Genomic DNA, 15,942 nt, shown 5'->3' on the forward strand with positions numbered 1-15,942 from the left:
GGGACAATACCTAACCTGTAAGGGGTTACATGAATAAAGACAGCGAAACCAATTTTAGGCTGACATTGGGTCCTCAGGGAAGAAGAAGTTGTCCTTGGCCGGTCACTCAGAATGTCTGGACCCCCTGGCTGAAAGCTCTGTTGACCAAGCCCAGCCCTTGACCGCAGCCTGCAGCTCCCACACTTTGCTCCACAAACATGTCATGGTTACTGTTACTGTGTTGCTAGGGGTGGTGCTCTCCAAGCCTAGGTCCATGCACCGTGGAGGCGGTGGTCCTCTTGGGCACGCTCTTGGAGCCTTTGGGGCCTCCGTTGCAGACGCCGCCATGTGGCCCGGAGCCTGGCCTGCAGCCCCTGCACGGGTGCCTGCATAGATGTGTTCTATCCCAGATCCCAAATCCACGGCCTTCATGGTGATGGGCTCAGCCTCAGGGGCATCAGTCAGTCCCCTGGGGAAAGCTGTTCACCCAGTGTGGAGGGCTGCAGGGAGGGGACCTCAACGCAGTTCAATGCAACTCGCTTTCTTTGAGCACCTACTGGGTGCAAGCTCTGGTGAGACAAAGCCTGAGCAAAGAACAGCCCCTGCCTGTAAGAGATTTATAAGAAATATTTCAACAAGAAGTACGCATCTTTCTCCAGACCATAATAGCAAATCTCCTAACACTGCATCAGACTTAAGAAACACAAGGGACTAATTCATGCCTTTTTTCATTGGTTCATCAAACATTTTCAATGTGCCGTGTTCCAGGCTGCGTGCTAGACAGGGAGTCCTGCAGATGTTCTTCCAAGGTGTAGACACGGAGCAGAAGAGGGAGTGCTCAAACGATCTGCTGGTGGGAGAGTGGGGGTGGTTCTGCGTCTGGGAGCGTTTCATGAAGGAGGCAACCGCTGAACAAGGCTTGCCAGGTGGAGGCAAGGGGAGAGACACCCCTGCTGAGAAAACAGACTGAGTCAGGGAGAGCTGGCCAGAGGCTCCGCAGACGTGACATCATCCACCCACTCACGTACAGAGGCGGGAGGGACTGCCCAACGCTACTGAGCCAGGTAGCAGCAGAGTTTTGACAGGAACCCAGGCCTCCTTACTTCCCAGCTGAGATTTTGTTTCTTGCTGGGCAAATGCCAGACGCCATGCTGACCATCACTTTCACCCCTCGGATCACCAGCAGGTATCCCTTCAGGTCATCTGAATTTCGTTCCAAGTTTGTAAATGGAGAGCAGAGCTGGAGGGCTGACGCTCGCTGGGGTCTGCGTGCGGCTCTCCACAGGGCCGGGTACGTAGTTGGTGCTCAGCAGATGTTTGCAGCCTTCTCCATGGCCAGGTGGTGGGGAAAGCCTCTCTCTCTTTTGGAGGACACACAGATGACAACTTCCTATGAGTCTTTGAAGCTGGGACTTGTGAAAGCACCTACGCCCATCCCAGCAGGTCACCCCCACCCTGGAATGCCCAACCCCTTATCTGGGACCCTCACTAGACGGTCAGTTCAGAAGCATCACCTCTGGACCCCTGGTGTCCAGCCCAGAGCTGCGAGAGGGGGAGTGCCACGGCTTTGCTAGATGTTGACCTGGAGTTGGAAGATGGAGCAGGGAGGATCTGTGTCCTGGGTGTGAGGGGCACCTGACTGGTGTGACCAGCAGAGGGACACGTGACAGGCTCCAGCATTTTGCTGAGTTGACCCATTTGGAAGGTTGGAACCACCCTTCGTTTCCCCTAGTAACCATTCACTCCCCTCCCTCTTTGGGACAGAAACCAGATTTGGTTCACCTTCTCCTGAGTGGCCGCGTGCTTCCGGGGAGGGCCTCTGCCCTTGTCCGGACGGGCGAAGGAGAGGCCGAGGGCAGTTCTGGGCACCGGCCCTTGAAGGCAAACTGTTGCGCAGGCAGGGCCTCGGAAAACCTCCACTTTGTTCTTCAAAGGAGGCACAAGAAAATGCAGAATTCTATAGGACAAATGTCCTGGTTTCTCAACCAAGAAAATGGAGAGGAGGAAAAAAAGGGAAAATCGTTTGTATTAGGGGTCAGCAAACCTTTTCTGTACAAACCAAAAAATAAAGATTTTAGTCTTTGTGGCCCTACTGGCTCTGTATGTAGAAGCGACTCCACTCTGCCTGTGTAGCCCAAAGTGGACCAAAGATCACGTAAACGGGAGGGGCTGGGTGCGTTGACAAAGCAGGCTGTGGGCTGGACTTGGCCTTGGGTGTAGTTTGCTCGCCTGTGCTTTAGATGAAGATTCTTCTGAGACACACCAGCCAAATGCAGTGTGTGGATTTTGTTTGGACTCTGATTTGAACAAACTGAGTCTTGAAAACAAAACTAAACAGCCCTGGCTGGGTGGCTCAGTTGGGTGGGGCGTCGTCCCATACACCAAAAGGTTGTGGATTTGATTTCTGGTCAGGCCACATATCTAGGCTGCGGGTTCAAGCCCCAGTTAGGGCGTGTGTGGGAAGCAACCGATTGATGTTTCTCTCTCTCTAAAATCAATTAAAAAAATATCTTCTGGTGAGAATTAAAAAAAAAAGCTACATGAAACAAGCATTTTTGTTTGTTTGACAGGGAAATTTGAGCAACGATTAAATATAATTTTAGGGACCATGGTTAATTTTGTTAGCTCTGACAAAGAATTACAGGTTTTGTTGTTGACATGGTTTTGTTTTACAGAAGACAGTCTTTATCTATTATCTACTACATGAGAAATGATATCTGAGATTTGCTTTAAAATAACACAGGCTGTGGGGGGGGGAGCGGGAAAAGGGAAGAAGACTGGCCGTGTGCTGACGATGATTGAAGCTGGTTGCGTAAGTAGGGGTCTTCATACTATTCTGTCTCCTGTTGTGTATGTTTGAAAATTGGCATAAGATTTTCAAAACAAGAGGACGAGAAAGAACTCCCTCTCCCCCTGCCTCTGGTCACTGCTGCATCTGGTGAACATACGTTGCCTGGAGTTAACGCAGCCACTCTGTGACTAAGAGGGGATGTGTCTGAGGACCAGACTGACCACATGGCAGCGTGGAAACAGAAAGGAACTGGGGTGCTGGGTGATTCTGTTGGGCTGTCAAAGTAACCAGGCCGGAACAGGCCTGCTTCAGTATTCCATATGATGTGGGTTAATAAATTAAGCTGTGTTTATTCATTTGTTTTTTATTACATGTAACTCTACTGATCTAGAGGAGGGAAAAGAACGGAGGCCAGGCCCCTCATTGCTCAGGGTGAACCCACAGCACCTATGAGGACACCAGGATCAGAAGGAAGGCTTGTGAGTGGTGGGTCCCTGACAAATCTCTCTGAGTCCTTCACACACCCAAGGGGCTCCGGGAAATGGGAGCCGCCTCTGCTTTCTGCCCACCTCTCTTGAACCCCAAAGGGCCAACGTCAGGGGCTGCACTGGACTTTGGTTAGAAGGATGCTGATGTTGCAATCATACAGTTTCAGAAGAGGAAATGGCAGAAACAGAGTTCCCGAGGACAGCTGGCCTTTCTGGCATCCCTCCTTCCAAGGACCAGGAGACCTCCTCTCTCCAAGCCCTTTAACATGCGGTCACCAGAAACGCACCACGCCCACGCGCAGGGCACAAACAGCATTGTTTCTTACTGATCTCACGATTCAGCCGGTCTCAGGGGTATCAGCTGTTCCGTAATGCATGGCGAGTCACTGTGGTTAACTTACCCCGTGTGGGTCTCCTAGATACGGCCATCAGGCGCTTGCCAAAAATGTGCAGAGGGAGTGCTGGGGGCGGGGGAGGAGAAGGGTGACGTGGAGAAGGACCGCAAGGCATGGTCTCTGGTTCCTTTCGATGCTCCTGGAGCTCGGCCCAGACTCAACAGTTCAAATGCAGCTTCAGCCCAGGCTTGGAAGACCGGGTGGGAGGTGAGCATGGCAGCCTTTATTTTGGAGCGGGTCACCAGTCCTCAATGAATCTGTTCTCAGTCCTAATTTGGCCCCTATTTTCAAGGCTTTGCTCAGAACAGTGATTCTTCCATTTGAAGATACATCAGAATCCCTTGGAGGGTTTAAAACACAGATTGTGGGGTCCCAGCCCCTGAATCTCTGACTGTGGAGGCCTGGGGCCTGAGAATTTGCAAATTGAACGGACACCCAAGTGATGCTGGTTCTGCTGGTCTGGTGGACGCTGATTCGAGAACTGCTGGCCTACAGCTTCTTCGCAGGACTGTGGCTCTCAGGGAGCAGCGGGAAGAGATGCAAACCTTTCTTCCTCATCGGGCTGAGGTGGGGACCAATGCTGAATGGCCCAGAGGCCTGTGGTCCTTGCACAGGAGGGACTGCGACTGATGGCGCTCTAGGACCAGTGCACCAGGAACCAGCAGTCTTGGGGTGAGCTCCTGCCCCTGAACAATCTCACTGTATGGCCTTGGGGGGGTCACCTCTGCTCTCTGGGCCTCAGTTTACCCCTTTGTAAGACAAGTACTTTTCTGTACGTGTTACAGTTTTTGGAACAAAAAGCTTTTTAAAAATAAAAAGGAAGACACAACGAAGTAGGTGACTTCCAAGGTGAAAGGGCGGAAGGGTCTCCCGCGGGCACCACGCGCCCCCAGAAGCTTGTGGGTTAGCCTCTGATGTGGGGTCAGCGTGGCTCTGATGGTACCCGGCTGTGAGTACCGGGGCTAGTTGCTTGCCCTCACAGAGCCTGGGAGAGGGGGGAAGGAGACTGGGTTGCGAGGTTTCTGTGAGAACTGAGGTAACTATATAAAGTGTCTGGCCGATGAGTGGCAGCGATGGTGACTGATTTTGCTTTTTTCAGTATCATGTCGAGGCTCGGGGGACACAAAAGCACCTCTTCTCCCCATCCCTGCCCGCCCCCACGGCCTGCTGGCCTTCGTGTTGACGGCGGCACCAGAACGCAGGCGTCGCAAGTTTTCCCCTGGAGTGATGATTCTGGGAAACAACCCGCCGGCTTTCCCGTGAGCTGTTCCTCCTCCAACTCCCTTTCCTTTGATTATTAATTAAGCTAATATTGATTGAGGGCCCACTAGGTGCCAAACACAGGACAGGGGATACAATGAGGAGAAAAGTCCAAAGGCCCCGGCTCCCTGTGGGCCCCAGAGTCTAGTGGGGGAGGCAGATACTGACCTGTGCGTCACAGGGAATCAGGTGAAACTCAACAGTGAGCAGTGCTGCGAAGGAGACGGAGACGGTGCAACAACGGGGGGTTTGACCTAGTTGGTGGGACAGGACAGGCTTCAGGAAGTGGTGACTGGAAGGATGTCCCCAAAATGAGCAGGGGTGGACTGTGGGAAGAGGGGGAATAGAGCTTTCAGAGTGGAGGGAACAGCCTGTGCAAAAGCCCTGAGGCAAGGTGAGCAGGCATTCCGGGAGCTGGCTAGAGGAATGTAGAGGCAGAAGGGTTGGCAGAACTACCCCGTACGGAGCCTCACAGGCTGAATTAGGGTGTCTGGTCTTTATCCCAAGAGCAACAGAAGCTTTGCAGGTGTGTTTCAGGTAGCCTCCTCTGGGTGTGTTTGGAGAGGAGACTTCAGAGGCTGAGAAGAGGGTGGAGATCTGTAGGACAGTGTATGGCCGTGACCAAAGAAGGAGCACCAGTGGCCTGGGTGCAGCGGGGAGTGCATTTGAGACGGAAGGAAGTAGCTATATTTGGGTGGGGGTGTGGGTCCTTTGGAGCAGACACCACAGGGCTTAGAGGTGATTGATGTGGCTCGTGAGAGAGGTGACCAGGGTGGCTCTGGCTGCCTGGCTTCCTAACTGGGTGGATGGACGGTGGTGGCTGCCCCTGAGTTGGGGCGGAGTTCCCTTTCTCCTCTCCTGAGGTCGTCAGGGCCCAGCTGGCCACTGTTCATGCCAGAGGTTATACGAAAGGGACCCTCTGTGTGTATTTCAGGGAAACACATGAAGTACATAGCAGAGCAGCTGGTGCTCAACAAATGACAGCCACCTGCTGGGCCCCCTGAGCTGCGACAACACTGCCTGCCACTGTGTCCCTCAGGTTTCCTGGTCTCTTGCTGTGGAGACCTGTCTTAGGCTGACTCTTACTTCCTTGGGGGGGTCTCTGTGGTGTCTGTGCCTCCCCCTCAGGTGGGGAGACTTTGCTGTCTCAACCTCCAGCCATCTCCTCTTCACCTTGGAAGGCGGAGCAAGAGAGGGAGAGAGCTGGTGTGTGGGGGAGAGGCTGCGCTTCTGCAGGCCAGAGGGCAGGGGCCTTGGTTTGGAAGCCAGGGCGTCTGGCCCTACTCTAAACTAGTTGTGTGACAGGGGCAAGTCCCTTTCCCTCTCTAGGCCTCAGTTTACCTAACGTGTATAATGGGGTGAACATTGGATTGGAAACTGTCTCTGAGCACCTCTAGCTCCAGCTCTCTGGGTTTTTGCCTGCGCCCAAAGGAGAATGGGCTGTCCTCCAGGACTGCCTTCCTCCTCAGGGGGGCGCTCACTCAAGGCGGACTGTTGCCACCTCCAGGCCTGTGCTCTGGCAGCAGCGCTTCCTCCTCTCCCCTTCTGCTGTGGGCTCAGCAGATCCGGGTCCTCCATGGACTTTTACCCTGAGCCCCACTCCTTCCGAATCCCATAGCCCTGGGTCACTCTGCTCCTTCATCCAGAACATGCTTCTCTCCCTGTCTTACCTGGTCTTCAGGCTCTCTCATGCACCTGCCATGTCTTCCAGTTGGTTGCTGACTCTGTGCAGGGCAAAGAGCATCTCTCCCTGTGCTGCCAGGGCCGTGGACCGGAGGAGTGTTGGGTCAGTGCTGGATAAGGACTGTCAGGAAGAGAACCCCCCAAGCCATTCTCCCCTGTGCAGAGTCCCAAGGCGAGAAACTGGGACCCAGAACTTGCCTGTTGAAGAGGGTCACCAGCTGACGCCTGTGGATTTCTTTGCTTTGGCCCTGTTCATCTCCAGAGAAGGGAGAGCCACCTAGCCATTTTCCCCACCGTCTGGCCCAGACTCTGAGCTCTGTTCCTGTGTCCCCTCTTCCTAACAAAGGCTTCCTCAGTAGAAAAGAACTTGGACATAAAATACTGACCAACAAAAGCAGCCATTGTAGCCCCAGGGGAGGGGAGGGGAGGGAATCGGAGTGAGGTTTTGCTCTCCTTTTGCCAAGACTGACTCCAGGGAAGGCCCCGCCCCATTGCTCACAGTCAGGGTGCTGGGATCCCAGCTGTGGTCTGTCCCTCTTGGCTTACCAAATCCAAGGCAGCAATGGGGTGAGTTGGGGGAGGCATGGCTTGGGCCCCTCAGGTGACAATGTTTGGAAAAAAATTCCAGAAAGTTCCAAGAGCAGAACCTGAACTTGCCACGCGCTGAGCACTATGCTGAGTCCCTGTGAATGGAGTGATGCGCAGGCGTGCCCAGCTGTAGCCGGAATGCAAATATAGATCATGTGCACGCACTATGCCGTTTTATAGGAGGGACTTGAGCATTCAAAATTTTGGTGTCTGTGAGGCCCTGGGACCATCCCCCGAGCGTACAGAGGAAGGACTCGCCGACTGCTCTCCTGTTGCTTGGGACAGAATACACTCTGCATTTCCGCGGGACTCCGGAGTTTACGTCTGTGACCCCAGTGACCCTCGTGACTTTCCCTTTGACAGAGACATACTGCAGCCCACAGGAAACGGCCAGCCCTCGGTCCCGTGGCCTGGACTTGGCAAAGCCCAGCCTAGAACAGCTTCCTGACTGCTACTCTAGTCTCTCTCTCCCTGTCAGAGCTAGACTCTGGGTTCTGATGCCAGCTTTGCTACGAATGAGCTGTGTGACCTGGGACGACACGTCACTTCAGCTCTCTGAACCTGCTTCATGAATGCACTGCCCCCCCAAAATCTCGATGTCATTTCGTTTGTTCCACAAGCGCTGCCTCTCAGGAGTCACTGGGCATGGTGCTGGGGCTGTGAGGATGAAGACTCCAGCTCTGGGCCCACGAGGCAGGAGCACAGTCCGAGCCCAGCTGCTATAGGACAAGGGGCCTGGCCCTGAGCGCGTCTGCCTAGTGTGTGAGGTCTTGACTTCATGTAGGAGAGATTTCACAACACAAGGTTTCAAAGCTGTGGACAGTGAAACAAGAAAGGGCTTAGCATAGAAGGAGCAACAGGAGAGCCTAGGCTGGGCAGCCTTAGCTCACTGGGAAGTCAGAGAAAAGGGGACTTTGGGCACAGGTTCAGGGGATTAGCCTGGGACAAGCTGCCAGCTGCCCGTTGCCTTAGAGTTTGGGAGTCGCGTGCCTGTGACGAAAGAAGTGGGGGAAGAAGAAGGAAAAGGAAATGGCGTGGGCTGCTCCCCAGAGGGAGAGCACACACCCTGGGTCCTTTGTCTTGAGGCTTGTCTCTCTCTTGCAGGCGGGAGTCTTAGGGCAGGTCTCAGGGGAGGGTTCCCGCAGAATATCCACCAATGCTCCAGGTGCGCCCTTTCAGGGCCATTGTCTCCTCTGATTGGTCAGTGACAGGGCAGGGGGTCTTTGGTTGGTTGGTTGGTTCTGGTATCGCCCACCTGGTTTTGCTGCTTTTCTGGTCCTGGAGCTGAAATACAACTGGGGCCTAGATGTTATCTGCGGAGAGGAAAGGCCAAGGGAGGAGGGTTACCCTGGGGGAGGGGTCCCTGTTTCCCAGTTTTGCCCGGGTCAGTTTTGACCATCTCACCTGGCTAGTCAAGTGCGCGGCCAGTGTGTTCAGCTCTCTGTCTCAGTTTTTCTATTCCACTTGCCAAGGAATTTTGCTAGCTTCTTATTATTCTGTCTCACAGCAAGGGCGTCAGCTGAGATACCTCGCATGGGGAGAAGAGGGCAGGAACCCAGGCCTTTTCTCAGAGGACTCAGGGATCCCCAAGAGAAGTCTGGTTAGAAACTTTCCACCACAAGCTGGCCTCCTTTTAAGAAAGCCCCAGGACACAATGTCTGAACTCAAAAGCAGAAAGATTAGGGGTCTTTATACACTTTACACAAAGATTCTTTATTCCACAGTTCTTTAAAAAAAAAAAAATCTCCAGTTCCCTCCTCTGGATTGCTTGAAATACAGTTCACTTGCAAATCATCAGGAACACGGTTACAGAGTTAAGCTAGAGAGCAGAGCAGGAGTTGGGCTGTTTACCTGATTACTGAGCTGGTCCTGGCAACGCACTGGCATCTCTGACTGTGGGTTTTTCCCACCTAGGGCCCAGCGTCGGGTGCTGCTGGTGCCAGGGGTGGAAATGGAGAGCAGTTATGTACTGAACACCGACCGTGTGCGCTATAATTAACACCCACTTCACAGATAAGGAAGTCGAGGCTCAGCAGTAGGGTTTCAATCTGGGCTGTCTGACTCTAAAGTCAGGGCTCTCCCCTCACGTCCCTCTGCCCTATTCTTCTCGACTGGGACACAGGCCAGTTACTCTGTGCTTGGGGCCTAGGAAGCTGTAGTCTGCAAAATAGGGAGATCCTAGGGGTCCGAAGGTTAGTGGGGCATCATGGAGACCTTCTCTATGGGGTGCTCTCAGTCTCCCCACTCAAATGCAGTCGGTCATCCCTTCTGCCCTGTGGCTCTGGAGAGCCATCCTGAGGTCAAAACAAGAGGAGCGGAGGAGCCAGGGAAAGCGGCTACAGGCTGTCACTCCGGGCAGCTGATGGGACCCTCGCCCAAAACGCTCCGAGCCCCAGCTGTGGCTCCGCGTGGCACTTCCGATCCGGCGGGGCCGCATGCAGCTGCACTCTCCAGCACCGCGCCCCGCCCCCGAGCGCGCTGCGCCCCCAGTTCCGACCCGCGCCCGGCCCCGCCCCGCCCCGCCAGTGTGCCCACCCCTGGCTCGCCCCGCCGCCCCATCGTCCGGCTCCCGCGAGTCCCCGGGCGTCACGGCGCGGGCAAACCGATCCACCGATGGTTGCACCGGAGGCGATGGCACTTCGGCTGTTTCGCTCTCCCGCCGGCAGCCTCGGGTGCCCGGAGCCAGCTGTCCAGTCGGCGGCGCCGCTCCGGGGACAGGGAGCGGGAGGGCGGGAGGCGACGAGGAGGGAGGAGGCGGCGGCGGAGGCCAGCCGGCGGGCGCTCAGGCAGCCCCTGGTGAGCCCTAGCCTCGCTCGCAACGCGGAGCTCGGGGCTCCGGCGCCTGCCCGACCGGCGTTCCCGCGCGGCCACATGGCTGGGCTCCGCGCGCTGCTGTCCTGCCTGCTGCCCCTGCACTGCGCGCTCTGCGCCGCCGCGGGCAGCCGAACCCCAGGTGCGTGCGGTCGGGCGCGCGGCAGCGCGTGGGTTATGGGGTGCACGCGGGTCCGGGTGACAGGCGGCGCAGAGGAGCTGGGTAACGTGAGGGTGGGAGGCGGTGCGCACACGCGGCTAAGCTCTCTTTTTTTCCTCTGTGTCACCGATGCTGTCCCGCTATTTCTCTGTCTGGCACAAGATGTGGAGAGAGACCCCAGAAGATTTGGGAATACAAAGCCTCTTTTAGGGGATGCACATCCGTCTCTGTGGTTTTACCCCCTCTGTCTTACTCTATCAGTGTCTTTTCTGTCTGCAACTAGTATGCATGTGTGCGCATGTATGTACTTGTGTGCAAGCGTCTGTCTCACGCACACAGAATCAGACTGGCAGGTGGTTACCCCACACCCCAGTGAACCCTCCTGTACAGAAATAGGCACCCCTCTCTCCAACATTGTCGTGCTCTCTGCAGACACCCTACCACACCGAGACCAGACACGCTCCACCTTCACCTCCCTGTGTAGGACGCCCTCCTGGTGGCTCTGAGCATGGGGAGGTGGCTTCCGTCATTTCCAGGCAGGGTGGTTGCTTATCTGTGAGCTCTGTTCATGTACTAAACGGATCCTTCTAGCTGAAGTCTTGGGGTTCCTTGCACTAGTGGGTAAACGAGAGCAAAGTTGGCACTCTCCCACCCACAACTGCCTTGGACATGGGGGATTTTCAGCACACATCACTTTCCAGGTTTTATCAGCGCTGTGAAGGGCTGGGGAGGCAGGAGTAGAGCTGTGTGGACATGAAAATTCCTCCCAGACTCGTATCCATGAATCACCAGGCCTGGAAGCCAGGGAACTGTCATTTCTGCCTGGCTTGGCTTGGGCTCAGGAAGAGCTGTGTGAGGACGAGGACGGGGCCGCTGGCACGCAGCCTGGAGCATGGGGCCATGACCTCACACTTAATTCGGCCTGAGTGGTCAGGTCACCCTGTGCATCTTTTTTTATTTTTGAAGATCTATACTTACCCAGCTTGGGACTGGGCCGTGGAGAAATCTCAGCAGCCACTGTGCTGCTTAAAAAAGATTTCTTTCTAAACTTGGAAAAATATAGAACTTGTACTCCCTCCCTTCCCTATCCAGCTCCACCTTTCTCCTTGACACGTGCCCAGGATCCCCTGGGTTTCTAGGTGTGTTTGTTTTGCCAGCTGCGCTCAGGGAGCTTGGCCAGGAGGGTCCTACCCCAGGCTGGTCTGGTGACTTCAGCCCGCGGGAATGTTTGGGCAGACCCTCTCTGCGCCCTGGGGGCTGGCGGGGAAATTCCGTGCCTTGCTCGGCAGTGCCCAAGATTGGAAGGCTTGTTGCTACAGTGACACGTCTCTGTTTGGCATCCTTTGTTTTCTTCTGCTCAGTTGAAAAAACACCTGAGGACTCCCGGAAACAATTTAGGTCCACAAAGTGCTTGAATACCAGTCATCCGGGGGGGTCAGGAAGAAGGAGATAGGAAATGGGTGAACTGGGCTAAGGGGTCCCTTCAGGGCGACACTCGGAGTTGCAGATGGCTCCCCGTCCCAGTGGGACGTCTGGCTTTCCCTTCCCTTTGCACAGCCTGTACTGAAGTGACTGTTTGTTTACCTCCAGCAGAGCTGTGCCCCTCCGGAAGGCTCCGTGACTATGGTGTGACAGTGCCCTGCAGCACAGATTTTCGGGGACGCTTCCTCTCCCACGTGGTGTCTGGCCCAGCAGCAGCCTCTGCAGGGAGTGCGGCAGTGGACAGGCCACCTGCACCACCCTCACACTCAGGTCACCTCCGGGTGGCCCGCAGCCCCCTGCATCACAGAGGAGCCACCCCACCTCCTGGGCCTGGCCGGGCAGGGCGCTACTCCTTGTACTTCAATGTCACTGTTTTCGGGGAGGAACTGCACTTGCGCCTGCGGCCCAGCCGGAGGCTGGTGGTGCCCGGGGCCTCTGCAGAGTGGCAGGAAGACTTTCGGGAGCTCTTCCGACAGCCCTTGCAGCAAGAATGTGTCTACACCGGGAGTGTCACAGGCATGCCGGGGGCAGCTGTCGCCATCAGCAACTGTGATGGATTGGTAAGGGACAAGCCTTTCCTCAAGCCTGCTTTTGCTCCTCTCCCCAGGTGCTGGCTAACTCCAGTCCCTGAGCCCGGCAGACCTGGTTTTCTCCTTAGCTCCCCTGTGTGTGGTGCTCCTGTGGGCAGGTGGTGTGGCTTGGGCATGCTGCTTTCTGCAGAGAACCCCGCATGCCCTGCTGGCACCAGCTCTATGCTCTGCCAGGTGGGGATCGGCCCAGCAAGGATGATGCCTTGCCTGGTTCAACCCCTCACCATCCGCCACCACATTGGGACCGCAGCTTACCTGGCAGGGGTTTGTGAGCCCAGACACATGCAGGGGTGAGGAAGGCGGGCTCTGCTGGGGTGGATTCTTGGCTGTGCCACTTCTAGCCACAAGGCTTTGGATAAGTTACTTACCGTCCCTGTGGTTCTTTCCTGAGTGCAAAGTGAGGGTTTATTCATTCTGCACATACTTCCTTCGTGTGTCCCGTATGCCCAGCTCTGCTCAGGCTCTGGGGCTGCAGCAGGGCTCGAGGCACACGCGGTCCCTGATCTCCTGGGGCTGAGGTGCTGGTGACGATCACGTGACCTACCTTACAGTTGGTGGCGCCTGCCTGGCATGAGGTCAAGCCTCTGTCAGTATTAGCTGCTCTTATTCTTACCGTTACGTGCCCCACTGTCTCTGGTCCCTGAAGCCAGCCTGCCCTTTCCCAGTGCTCTGCCCTGTGAGTTCCCTTTCTTAGCATCTGCCCCCTCCTCCCAGGCGTCACCTTGCAAACCAGAAAGCCATGAGTGGCTTCTCTCTTTCTCACACTCAATTCCTGCTGAATCTTCCCTGCTTCTTCCTCAGGGCGTCAGGCCGCACGAGCCTGTGTGCAGCCTCAGGGCAGTGGGCACTCTTTTTGTGGTGTGTACTTGGTCAGGTAGGAGCTGATGTGTCCCAGGAAAGGACCTGCTTGCCCCTTCTCTGCGTCTTTAAGAGAGGGATGAGTCCCATGAGGGGATGGGAAGGGGGCTCTTTCCTTTCTGGCAGGCTGGGAGCACTTCTCACCGTGCTCCCACCCTTCAGGGTTGTCTTCCCGCTGAATGTCATGGCCACCTTTGTCTAGACCAGTGCTTCTCAGTCTTTCTTTCATCACGCCCCCCACCCCTGTGGCCAAAGAGCCTTTTTAGACATTTTTCCTAATCACCAGCCCCATAACATTTTAACACCACAGATATACTGAATAGATGTTTATGAACTGTATGTGTATCTGTGCCTTATATATAAAGTGATTTTTTTTTGCCCATTGGAGTGATGGGGCCCCTGCTGAGGGGCATGGTCTAGGCAGCAGTTGGTTCTCAAAGTTGAGTGTGTTTCGGAATCACCAGGGATGCAAGAGTTCTGTGCAGCAGAATGACAAACCCGGGTGTAAGGACAGCTGAGAAGGCTCGGACCTTGTCCTGGTGCCGGGTGAGCCTTGGCTGCAGCAGGAGTCCTCGGTCGGCCTCTGGCTAGCGCTGTGCATGGCCACAGCTTTTGGCTGAAAATCCAAGGTGACGTTTGGAATCACCCAGGGATGCAGCATCCGTGCAGGTGGGGAGGGAAAGCGCCGGTGCAAACCAGTGGCTTGGCTGAGTGATGGGAACTCTTTCCAAAGTCATCAGCTGTGCGGTGATGGGGCTGGGTCTCCCACTGCTTGGACTGCCTCTGTAAGTGTGCACTGGGGACCTGAACAAAGGCGGTAGGGGATGGTCATCACCATTAATGAGTAACTGTCCACACCCTTTACACTTGAAAACCTCCCTGTCGTTGAACTCATTCAGCAGCCCCTTGGTAAGTGGTCAGTGACTGTTAGGTGATGGAGGGATCGGGGTCACGAAGGACCCCCATCTCAGCACCCTTGAACCAGAATCATGTGGCCGCAGGCTGTGGCGTACAGCGACCGGCTGCACTCTGGTTGTTCGGGGTGGGAGGCTACTTGGTGGGCCTGGGGCCAGGCATCGCTCAGCCGAAGTTGTTGGCGTTTGGTGGCCTCTGAGTAAATGTTCTGATCAGTGGTGTGACCTGGGCAAGTCATAGCCCATCTCTGGGCTTTACTCTCCTCATTTGTCCAAAGAGGAGCTGAGTTTGATGCTCCCTGGCAGATGGAAATCGATTCGATGTGCTATTTGTAGAAGTCGAATCAGGTCTCAGAGGCCGATGCGTGGATGGGCTTCCCTCCGGGACTGAGGCTCGCCTGGGTCCCCTGCCCCTGGTAAGGGGTAAAAGTGGACCTCACAGGGCTGAGCGTCAGGCTGGGCCCTTGTTTCCACCAGGCCATTGCATGTGCCCTTGACTGTCTCTAGAGGCCTGTCCCTCTGTCTCGATCCCAAGACGCCTTTCCCTCCAGGTTCCTGATGGGGCCCCAGCCCAGCACAGTGGCCTCTCAGGGCCAAGCTGCTGACTCCTGGCCCTTTCAGAAGCCCACCGTGTGAGGGTGAGGGGCTATTTACAGTGACCCAGCCAGGCCACCTTTGGACTAGAAGGCTCCAGGGCAGCATTTCGATGATAGGATTGAACTCTGCGTCTTCATGTGGCCTCTGGATTTTAACCTCATTTTCTTCAACAACTCAAATGCCAAAGTTGTTCATTCCAAAGAAAATATGTACTGAGCATGAGCTGTGAGCAAGGCCCACAGGGAGGTGTAAGAAAACGAAAGCAACACAAATAATAACAGCAACAGGAATGCGTCCCTCCCACAGCCCGGGCGTAGCTCGCACATGGTCCCGGGACACGTACTGTCATTTCACCCACTAACTTCACTTCCGTGCAGGCCAGGAAACTGAGCCGTGGGGAGGAGGTCTGAAGGGAATGCAGGTAGCTCGCAGCAGCACAGGACTTTATAGTTTGCAAAGCCCTGTAGTCGTGTGCGCGGTGTGGGCAGGTACTGTTGTTACCCTGCTTTGCACAGAGTCAAGTTTCTGCCCTTGAGGAACTTGGGTGCCAAGCCGCGAGGACCCCAAAAGTAGATTCACCATTCATTACCTCGTTGGTTTTTCAGAACACAGTGGGGTGGGTACTCAGTAAATGGGAGTGATTATTATCTGTGGTGTCGGAGAAGATGGTATTTGAAGTGGGCCTTGAGGGATGGGTAGAAGTTTGCTGGGTCTGAAGCGTAGGGCAGAGGGAAGAGCGTGAGCAAGTGAGTGAGGGAGGCCCATGCTGGACGGGTCCGGGGGTGGGGGATCCGAGAAGACACGCCGGGTAGGTGGGCCTTGGTCTGACCGTGAAGGAAGGGTAGGATGGGAGAGAGGGGACAGGGGAGGGCTGCGGCAGCCTGCTCTCTGAAAAGAATCTGGCTGGGGGTTGGGAGATACGGCTGGGTGACCCTGGGCAAGCTGCCTCCCTTCTCTGGGCTTCACTTGCCTCCTAGGTATATCTCAGAGCCCCTTCCAGCTCTGGTGTTGGCCCTTGTGACATGCGGCAGGAGTTCGGCAGGAGTTTGAAGGCCCTTGTAAACCCATAGTTGACTCCTCTCTCCCCATTGGTCCTGGGGCCTCCTCCATGTCGGGACTGGGCTGGGCTGTAGGTGCAGAGAGGAAAGACACCAGCCCTGAACTTGGCCCTCACAGCCGAGCAACCCTGCCAGTTGTAAGATGCTCTGAACAAAGCCCTCTTGCCAGCCTTGCAGCCACATGGCATTTTAGCGGCTCTGGTGAGAAGCACTGTGTCTAACCTGGTGGCTCAATCCTCATTTCAACTGCAATGGGGGGCAGTGACCATCACCCCCTTCCAATTCTTC

The 15,942-nt window shown here is 55.5% G+C and overlaps 1 protein-coding gene and 1 long non-coding RNA gene across 8 annotated transcripts in view; one reads left to right on the top strand and one right to left on the bottom strand.

The window, feature by feature from the left end:
- Window positions 1-3,077: 3,077 nt before the first annotated feature.
- On the bottom strand, window positions 3,078-9,518 carry LOC123479790 (uncharacterized). Its single transcript, XR_006655536.2, has 5 exons — window positions 9,036-9,518; window positions 8,589-8,712; window positions 6,584-8,497; window positions 5,082-5,239; window positions 3,078-4,638 (listed from the first exon to the last, which is right to left on the bottom strand). It is a non-coding gene; the product is annotated as an uncharacterized lncRNA (long non-coding RNA).
- Window positions 9,519-9,781: 263 nt separating this feature from the next.
- Window positions 9,782-15,942, top strand: part of ADAMTS14 (ADAM metallopeptidase with thrombospondin type 1 motif 14) — an 87,688-nt gene continuing 81,527 nt past the window's right edge. For 5 of the 7 annotated variants that reach the window (XR_008426689.1, XM_053922792.1, XM_053922794.1 and 2 more), the window contains exons 1-2: window positions 9,782-10,137; window positions 11,746-12,197. Coding sequence is in view for 6 of the 7 variants with exons in the window: in XM_053922792.1 (XP_053778767.1) it covers window positions 9,798-10,137; window positions 11,746-12,197 (792 nt within the window). In the remaining variant the exon portion in view is untranslated. The remainder of the gene's footprint in view (window positions 10,138-11,745; window positions 12,198-15,942) is intronic. The other 2 variants (XM_053922793.1, XM_053922796.1) reach the window with 1 other exon arrangement.

Source organism: Desmodus rotundus, chromosome 4 (genome assembly GCF_022682495.2).
Source record: "Desmodus rotundus isolate HL8 chromosome 4, HLdesRot8A.1, whole genome shotgun sequence".
In the NCBI taxonomy this organism is placed as follows: Eukaryota; Metazoa; Chordata; class Mammalia; order Chiroptera; family Phyllostomidae; genus Desmodus; species Desmodus rotundus.